The sequence below is a fragment of the Arachis ipaensis genome, chromosome B04 (genome assembly GCF_000816755.2).
Source record: "Arachis ipaensis cultivar K30076 chromosome B04, Araip1.1, whole genome shotgun sequence".
In the NCBI taxonomy this organism is placed as follows: domain Eukaryota; kingdom Viridiplantae; phylum Streptophyta; class Magnoliopsida; order Fabales; family Fabaceae; genus Arachis; species Arachis ipaensis.
In genome coordinates this window covers 6,937,300-6,947,492 of record NC_029788.2, presented here as the reverse complement: position 1 = coordinate 6,947,492, position 10,193 = coordinate 6,937,300, and the positions used below count along the sequence as shown (strand labels likewise).

Here is a 10,193-nt window from a genome sequence, read left to right as displayed (position 1 = left end):
CTACTCTATAAATTATACTCATCTTCTATTCTTACTAACTTAAACGTCGAAATACTTTTGTAGGCACCTACAACCACCATTATTCTTGAAGTCGACGTATAACTCATCCCTCTCAAATGAAGGTAAGCTCAATTTTAAATAGGAGGAGTTATATCTCTCCTCGACTTATAGCGCAGGAACAGTTTGTATGAGAATATAAACAAACGTCATAATACGAGAAAACTTTGAATGGGGTTGAACCAAGTTTAATTTTCACTCAAAATAATATAATAAACTTTTTCTTACAAAACGAGGATCAAATTAAATAAAACTCTCTATACTAAAATTTAAATATATATCTTGTAGCAAATTTGATGAGTGACTAATTTATTTAACAATATAGAAAATTTGATATTGATTTGATAATTAAAATTTGTTAAAATTAAAGTATTCGAGCAAATATTTCTTGAAAACCAATTTAGAGTATTGATAGAGTTAATGATTGGAAATATTTGTGATCAATAATAGAAATTGATCTGTTACCATCAAAACCGGCCTAACTCAGTAAAGCTTGGAATCGAAAACCGGATAACCCTTTGAAAATCTTTCTAACCAAACCATCAGAATCTCAAATATCGGAGCATTAACAAAAAATTCCGTAAAACTAGCAACAAGGATAAGAATAACCACTTCAAAATAACTCAATATATACTAGCGACTTACTAGGTCACATGTAAACAATTCATTCTACTCTCTACTGAATATCTCACATCCTTACTTACTTGAGTGTTGGAGTCTTTTTGCAGGTGTCCAATGCCGTCTCTCCTATAAGAAGACGACGTTCCACCCCCTTGTTCCAAGGAAAGCTAGTTCAAGCGTTAGCGGGACGAGCTATACATCGGAATACCCACTCTCATGCAGGAACATTTGGCGCCCATCGTGGGGCCTGAGATTTTCTAACCCCACGTCTTTTTGTATATTTTCTGTGCCTTCTTCTTTTCTTTCCCTTGCAGGTCACGACACATGGCGGATGCTCACAGCAATGCCCCTTCAAACCCCAACTCGGCCGAGCTACTAGCTATCAACAAATCTCTCAGAGCAGAAAATCTAAGAATGACCGAGCTCTTGCGTCAAAAGCAAAACAGTCAGAGTAAAGGAGGAGAGCACAAGAACACTGAAAATAAGGACGACAATGACGAGCACACGTCAAAGGCAAAGCACACCATACCCACTCCCCCAAAAATCGTAACCAAAAGAACTAATCATTTCACAAAAAAGTCATGAGCTTTCAGATGTCCAAAAATTTGACCCTACCAATGACCTTGAATCCCTATGTGGGAATAGGGGACCCAAATATCCACGTCACCAAATTTCATACCATGATGTTCTTGAACAAAGAATTCGATCCAATCCTATGTCGTACCTTCCCCACCTTCCTAGATGGAGCTGCCCTGATCTGGTTCTCCAACCACCCTGAGGGTTCCATTTCCAACTTCGATGAGCTGGCCAACCAGTTCGTCAACCATTTTGCTGCATCCAAGATATATGTGCACAATTTTGACTACTTGAGCACTATAAAGAAAGGGCCGCACGAAAGCCTGAAGGACTACATGACCAGATTCGTTGAAGCAACTAATGAAATACCCAACTTAAACCCAGAAGTCTATCTTCACGCCTTAAAAAGCGGCCTCCGCTCTAGAAAATTCCAAGATGCCATAGTCATCGCAAAACCAAAAATCCTAGCTGAATTCCAAGAAAAGGCAACAACCCAAATCGAGATTGAAGAACTCCAAGCACTTCGAAGGGCAGACAAAGCCAACTCAAATAGAGAAGAGGAGAAGCGAAATAAATATCCAAGCAACCAAATAGAACAAAAGCAATTCAAGCTCACGCCCAAGTTTGACAGCTATACCCCTCTCAACACCAAGAGAGATGAAATCATCATAGACATTCTACTTTTAAAACTCATCAAACCCCCAAATAGGGAAGGCACATACCAAGACCAGCTATACGTAGACAAATCTAAGTATTGCGCCTTCCATCAGAAATATGGTCATACCACAGATGACTGTGTAATAGCGAAAGATCTCCTCGAAAAGTTAGCCCGCCAAGGCCTACTGGACAAATATATCGACAGCCGAGGACGAAAGCGAAACACAGAAGACCTCGGCCAACATCCCAAAACAACTGACAATCCCCGGGATAAAGGGTAAAAGGTAGACAGTGATATTAATCCACCCCGCAGAATAATAAATTGCATTTCTGGTGGTTTTACAGGAGGAAGATGTACAAACTCGGCCAGAAAGAGATGCTACCGAGCTATGATGATTGTGACAGCATCAACCTCGTCTCAACCCGTTAATCCAGACAAACCAGAGATCTCATTTCTCCCCAACGACAATAAGGCAACCGACCGCAACCTCGACGACCTCGTAGTTATCTCTATGCAGGTTGTAGAGCCATTGGTCAAGAAAATCCTGATGGATCCGAGGAGTAGCGCAGACGTACTGTTCTACTCAACATTCCAGAAAATGAAGATAAGTGACAAATCCCTACAACCATCATCTGGAGAACTGGTAGGTTTCTCAGGTGAGCGAGTTTCTATCTGAGGTTATATATGGTTACAGACCACACTTGGAAACTATCCCGAATGCAAAACCATTGATATACAATATCTAGTAGTTGATTGCAAAAGTCCTTACAATATAATTCTAGGCAGACCTTCCTTGAACGCATTCAATGATATTATTTCCACTGTGCATTTGTGTGTCAAGTTTCTTTCACAGGATAATAAAGTCGTGACAATCCATGGAGATCAGAGAGAAGCCAGGCAGTGCTATAACGCCAGCCTAAAAAATGAATATTCAGGACGACCCGAGCAACAACATGTCCAAGCAGTATACAACTCAGAGTAATTACCCCCACTGGCCGACTTAGATCCTCGGACCAATCATCAAGAACGACCAATGCCAATAGACGATCTCACAAAAGTCCAACTAACAGCCGACGAAAGCAAATGCACATACCTCGGCAATGCATTGAAAAACGAAGAACGAGCAAGCCTGGCCGAGCTATTGAGGCAAAACGTCGATCTATTCGCATGGACTCCGGCAGACATGCCAGGAATAGTCCCGAACATCACCTGCCACATGTTGGCAATCAATCCATCAATCTGACCTATATCTCAAAAGAAAAGACATCTCAGCACAGATAAAAGGGCAGCTTCCTTAGAAGAAACCCAAAAGCTCCTCGATGCTGGATTCATAAGAGAGCTCAGATACTCCACTTGGTTAGCCAATGTGGTAATGGTAAGAAAAAACAACGGTAAGTGGAGGATGTGTGTGGACTACACAGACCTTAATAAGGCTTGTCCAAAGGACGCATATCCCCTCCCATGCATTGATAAACTAGTTGACAGCTCTTCCAGTTTCCAATGTTTAAGCTTTATGGATCCTTATTCTGGATATAACTAAATACTAATGTATTCGGCTTACCAGGATAAGACTGCTTTTATTACTGACAATGGAAATTTTTGTTATAAGGTTATGCCATTTGAACTCAAAAATACAGGTGCAACATATCAAAGACTCATGGACAAGATCTTTTCAAACCAAATTGGCTGGAATATAGAAGTCTATGTTGATGACATGGTAGCAAAGACACTACATGCATCAAACCCCATTCAAGACTTCAAGGAAATATTTCAACAACTTCAGACGTATAATATGAAACTCAATCCCGAGAAATGCATTTTTGGAGTGCAAGGAGGGAAATTTCTCGACTTCATGCTCACCTGCCGAGGTATTGAAGCCAACCCTAAAAAATGTCAAGCAATTCTAAACATGAGAAGCCCAAGGATTAAGATTTATGGATGCTTATTCTGGTTATAACCAAACACTAATGCATTTGACTGACCAGGATAAGACTGCTTTTGTTACTGACAATGGAAGTTTTTGTTATAAGGTCATGCCCTTTGGACTCAAAAATGCAGGTGCAACATATCAAAAACTGATGGACACAATCTTTTCAAATCAAATTGGCCGAAACATAGAGGTCTATGTTGACGACATGGTCGCGAAGACACTACATGCCACAAACCACATAGATGATTTAAAAGAGATCTTCCAACAACTCCGTATATACAACATGAAACTCAACCCTGAAAAATGTGCTTTTGGAGTGTAAGGAGGAATTTTCTCGGCTTCATACTAACATGCCGAGGTATTGAAGCCAACCCTAAAAAATGCCAAGCAATTCTAAACATGAGAAGCCCCAAGACGGTCAAGGAGGTTCAACAACTAACTAGTCGGCTAGCAGCCCTGGCCAGATTTTTACCTCGTATAGCACATCGATCACATCACTTCTTCAAGACCCTGAGAAAACAAGAAAGATTTGAGTGGACCGAGGAGTGTGAAGAAGCATTCGCTGAGCTTAAGACAATACTATTAGAACCTCCCATACTCCAAAAACCAGAGCCTGGTAAACCGTTATATCTATACTTATCTGTTACTAACCATGCTATCAGTTATGTCTTGGAAACAGAAATAGAAAAGCAACAACACCCAGTATACTTTGTTAGCAAATCCCTCCAACACGCCGAGGTCAGATATCCAAAACTAGAAAAGCTTGCCTTGGCCTTAGTAATAACGGCCAGACATTTGTGACACTACTTACAGAGTCATACCATCATTGTTAGAACAGAACAACCCCTTCGGCAAATCCCGACGAAGCTCGAGCTGGCTGGAAGACTGATTAAATGGTCAATTGAGCTATCTGAGTATGATATCCAATACCAAAGTCGAGGAGCAATAAAGTCTCAAGTGCTGGCCGATTTCATCGCAGAACTCACCTTAGAAGAATCTAATCCCATAGAGAACACATAGACACTATACGTTGATGGAGGCTCAAACAACAAAGGCTCAGGAGTAGGAATCTTGCTTGAGAATGAACACGACACAGATTTAGAACAGTCTCTACAATTCACCTTCCATGCAAGCAACAATCAAGCAAAATATGAAGCACTCATAGCAGGACTGAAGCTAGCCCACACAATAGGCATAATACAACTGCGTGTCAAATGTGACTCCTTACTTGTGGTACAGCAGGTAACAGGTAACTTCCAAGTAAAAGACCCACTGTTGGAAAAGTATAACGCTATTGTTAATAACCTTGTCCAGGGTTTCCAAAAATTTGAAATTTCCCATATACCTCAGGAACAAAATGATAGAGTAGATATCCTTTCAAAATTAGCAACAATCAGAAGTAAAACTAAAACATTTATATTATTTCAACTAACGCTTAATGAACCTAGTGTTTTGCTAACAGCAATTTCGAGTATCTCACAGGAAGAAGACTAGCGACGACTTTCATACACTACCTACAAATAGGTCGCATACCTGATAGCGTCCAAAACAAAAGAAAATTCAAAAGAAGAGCCAGTTTTTACACACTACTCGGCCGAACTATACAAGCGAGGCTTTACAAGACCTCTTCTAAAATGCCTGAACACGGCAGAAGCTAAATTGGCAATGAATGAAGTTCACGAAGGCGTTTGTGGAACGCACATAGGAGGACGAAGCTTAGCTTCCAAGATCCTCCAAGAAGGTTACTACTAGCCAACATTGCAACAAGACTGCATGTATAAGGTTAAACATTGTGACCACTGCCAACGTCATGCACCAGTCATTCACAATCCAGCTGAGCAATTACATTCGTCCGAGATAAGCTGGCTATTCAATAAGTAGAGGCTGGACATCCTCGGACCTTTTCCACCTGCACCAGGCCAGGTTAAATTTTTAATTGTTCCTATTGACTATTTTACAAAATGGATAGAAGCAGTACCATTGGCAAAAATAACTTCCGAAAAAATGATTTCTTTTGTATGGAAAAACATGCTCTGCCAATTTGGTATTCCTCAATCCATTATAACTGATAACGGTAGACAATTCATAGATAAAAAATTCACAACATTCTTACAAAACTTCAATATAGTTCAACAGTTCTCATCTGTAGAACATCCACAAACTAACGGTTTAGCTGAGGCAGTGAATAAGATCATTTTACAGAGTCTCAGAAAGAAACTCGAAGACTCCAAAGGAGAGTGAGTCGAGCTCATCCCAGAAGTACTGTGGAGCTTTAACACAACAGAATAATCATCAACAAATGAAACTCCTTTTAGGCTGGTATACAGATGTGATGCCATGATACCTGTTGAAATCTCTCTACAAAGTACCAGAACTGCAAGCATCAATGAAAACAACAACATTGAAAACAGAAGAACAGAGCTTCACCTCATCGAAGAAAACTGAAACAAGTCAACATTACAACAACTCGCTGCAAAGCGAGCTATAACTCGGAAATACAACAAGAAACTCAAACCGAGGACATTCTCAGAAGGCGACCTTGTCCTCAGGAGAATAGAGAACGTATGAAAGCCACCAGGACACAGTAAGCTAAGCGCCAATTGGGAAGGCCCATTCCGGATTTATAAAGTCATCGGCAAAGGAGCCTACAAAATACAAACACTTGATGGAACTATCCTACCAAACAATTGGAACATATCTTCTTTAAGAATGTATTTCAGTTAGTCTATAAGTCGGGCATGGTGATGCACTCTTTTTCCTACTACTAGATTTTATCCCTAAGGAGGGTTTTGCTGGAGAGGTTTTAATGAGGCACACCACCTCGCACTTTCTCAATTATCATCCTACAATACAACAAACATAACCTACTTTCCATAATAAATTATCTATCCTACTCGGCCGAGTACTACCAACAAATAATACTAACTCAAAGCATGAGTATTCAAAAAGATTCTTCACATGAGAAAATCACACAACCAAACATGTAATTTAAACATGCGATCAAATTCTAACAATACCAAATCCTTTTGGCTAAGTACTACAAGCCAACAGTTCTAAACAAAAACAACTACATCAACACAATTTTTGGCTATAAGCAAGAAGCTACAAAACACATACGCAAGGACAAAAGTCTACTACAGAAAATAACTAAACATTTGGGTTCTCACCCTCCCCCTCAATACCATCTTCATCATCATCAACTAACTCCTCGCCAACAATAACCTTACACGGATCCATTGCAGATAAATCAGCAGCAGGCGCCAGAAGCTTCGCTTGCTCAATAGCCCTCTCAAAACCAACAGCGAACATCTCAAGGCCGTGGTCTTCTTTACCAGTCTCGAGCTCTTTCTTCTCGGCCAACAGTACAGCCAGCCTAGCCTCCAATACGGATTTTTCTTCATCAAATTTCTTTCTGACATTTTCGGCAGCAGTTAGCTTCTCTTGCAAAGAGTCCACCAAGTCCAAAGCAGTGCGAAGTTTGTTCCCTTTATCCAAATTATCCTGCATCAGCTGGTCTATAGTAGCTTTGTCAAACGAGTCCCTGGTATGTTTTAACTCCTGAGTTTGGCCGAGAGACATCAACCGAGCTCCCATCACTTGAAACAACAAACAATAAAATCAAACCAACACAAACTAACATTGCAAAGGAAATACGAGCAAAGATATTATACCTGAAGATACTGACAAATGCCAATATCACCAACCTCCTGAACCAGTTTGACATCGGCGGGACTTTGACAATATTTATCAGCAACCATCGACAGAGAAAAGTGCTCACTCCACAGAGAGGTGAGATCCTCATCTCCCTTATAACCATGCAATACCTTTTGATTTTCCGTAAACCTCTTCACCTGATCCAAGTCGACATCCTTCCCGCCAATTTTGTCATTAGCCAAACCGACCATCTTTTCTTTCTTACCATCTCCCCTTTTTCGCTTATAACTTACCTTCTTAGTAGGAGAGGGTTGATTAACCTCAGCTCCTTTCTCAGCCTTCGCATGACTACTAGACCCCTCTTTATCCACGTCCTTCGATCGAAAGAACGCCCTCAAACTACTCGATGTCACTTTCAGAGCCTTCTCAACTGCAAAATACAAATATAAGAGACATATCAAAAACCATAAAATAAAGCAGGAAAGTCCAAACAAAATCTTTACCTATATACTCTGCAACATCATCTTTATCAGATTCCCACTCAAGAAGCTCCACAATGGACAACAAACTAGAAGAGGAAATACTGTTAACCAAAAATTTCACCACCATTTCATTTCTATATTCCATCTCATCCATCCCCAATATCTACCTAGGTCTAGGACACCAAAATAAAGGAAACTTCTCCAGCAAAAAGTCATCCACATACTAGGGAAACTCATCCTCAGTAACACTAACTTTCAGAAACATTGATTTAAACCCCTTATAAGACGACTTATACAAGCTAAATATAGCTCGACTAGGAGCACTGGCCAAGTTCAACCACCCACCCCTTTTCACACCCTTACACTGAAAAAAGAGCAAAAAACACCTCCAGTGACGGTTCGAACTTGAGATATTCCATCAACACCTCAAATGCCCTAACAAAAGCCCACGAGTTCGGGTGCAATTGAGAGGACGCGCATTTAAGTTGTATCAACACTCCACATTCAAACTCAGTAACGGGAAACCTAACACCTAGGTCTACAAAAATGCAACTATACATAAAGAAAAACTCAAACCCTTCACCACAATAACATACGCGATCATCAGCATTGCAAGACAAAAATTTCAGACTTATACCACAACCTTCCCTAACCCACGAAGATGCTAAACCTAACTGAGATAAACTTTGATCATCATCAAAAACAGAAGCATACTCTTTCACCGACTCAGCCACCCACGCGAAAGGATCATTAGGATCCCAGACCCAAACTTCCTCCACAATCTTGTCCTTCTCGTCAACTTCCTTTCTACCCCAACCCCTAGCAGCCCTCCCTACCACAACCTTTTTCCCTTTTTCCATCTCAAAAATGAAATGAAAGCAATAAAGCAAACAGAAACCAAGTAAGAGTAACTAACATTTCTTACTCATCTTCAGCAAAAATACAAGAGATGTAAAAACACAAAAAATATTCAAAGAGTCCAACCAAAACAACCCACTAGCCCACTACCCACACCTTCAGCAAGTTAGAACATCACAACAAACCCTATCCGTCGATGAACAAAGGTACACTACAAATCAACAGTCAAATATTTATCACCGTTTCAATACCCAACGAGCATTAAATAAACCTGTCTTTTCCAAAACCTTCTCTCTCTCTTCAAAATAACTCCATGTAAATTGTTGCGAAAAATCCAAGCGTTTCCCTATTTTTCAAAATTTGCATAAATCAAGTTGAACTTGGGGGCTTTAACTATCTCCGATTGTGAGCTATACCTCTAAAACTCAACCTGTTATAGCTCAGTTCCTCAAAACAGGTCTAGCTTGGGGGCTATGATCCGTTACCACCAAAACCGGTCTAACCCAGCAAAGTTCGGAATCGAAAACTGTTAAAACAGATAACCCTCCGAAAATCTCTCCAACCAAACCATCAGAATCTCAAATATCGGAGCATTAACAAAAGACTCCGTAAAACTAGCAACAAGGATACGAATAACCACTTCAGAATAACTCAATATATACTAGCGACCTACTAGGCCACAGGTACGCAATTCATTCTACTCTCTACTCTGAATATTTCATACCCTTACTTACTTGAATGTTGGAGTCTCTTTGCAAGTGTCCAACCCATTCGTTTCGTGGGCAATTCTTAGGAAGAAAAGTAAGAAAAAAAAAATATTATTATTATTATTATTATTATTATTATTGGAAGAAATAGTTCTTGTTCAGTGTTTAAGACTTTTTCAAGTTAAAACTAACAACTATTAATATTAATAGATATATATTAACAAATTTTTACAATGAAACAATATTTGACACGCACATAAGGCGAGTCTTACACTAGTAATCAGATGCAATTGAGTTTGAAAGTCAAGAGCCGGGAGTAATTGTTCAAGTTGCTTTTGGGAGACATGCTTTATGTATTTGGAGAACGACCACTTATATTGGCAAACACATCGTTTTCAATTTGATCTTTCTTTTTGGAACTTTCCTTTTATTATATTATATATTATTGTGTTGGGCAACGCATTTGGTGCTTCGTTTTGTGTCCCAAATTAGAAACATACTAGGTCCCCTTACACCGTTTACTCGGAAACTTTTATAATGGAAATAAAATTAAACAAAAGCGCTTGTAACAATGCTATTTCTATTAGATTGGACTTATATATATATGGTATCATCAATCTATGATTCAAGAGGTCAATTTAGTTTCAGCC

The 10,193-nt window shown here is 39.7% G+C and overlaps 1 protein-coding gene across 1 annotated transcript; it reads left to right on the top strand.

Moving 5' to 3' along the window:
• Positions 1,296-2,192, top strand: LOC107635942. The gene has a single exon (XM_016339490.1). It carries the CDS (start codon positions 1,296-1,298, stop codon positions 2,190-2,192), a length of 897 nt encoding a protein of 298 aa, XP_016194976.1.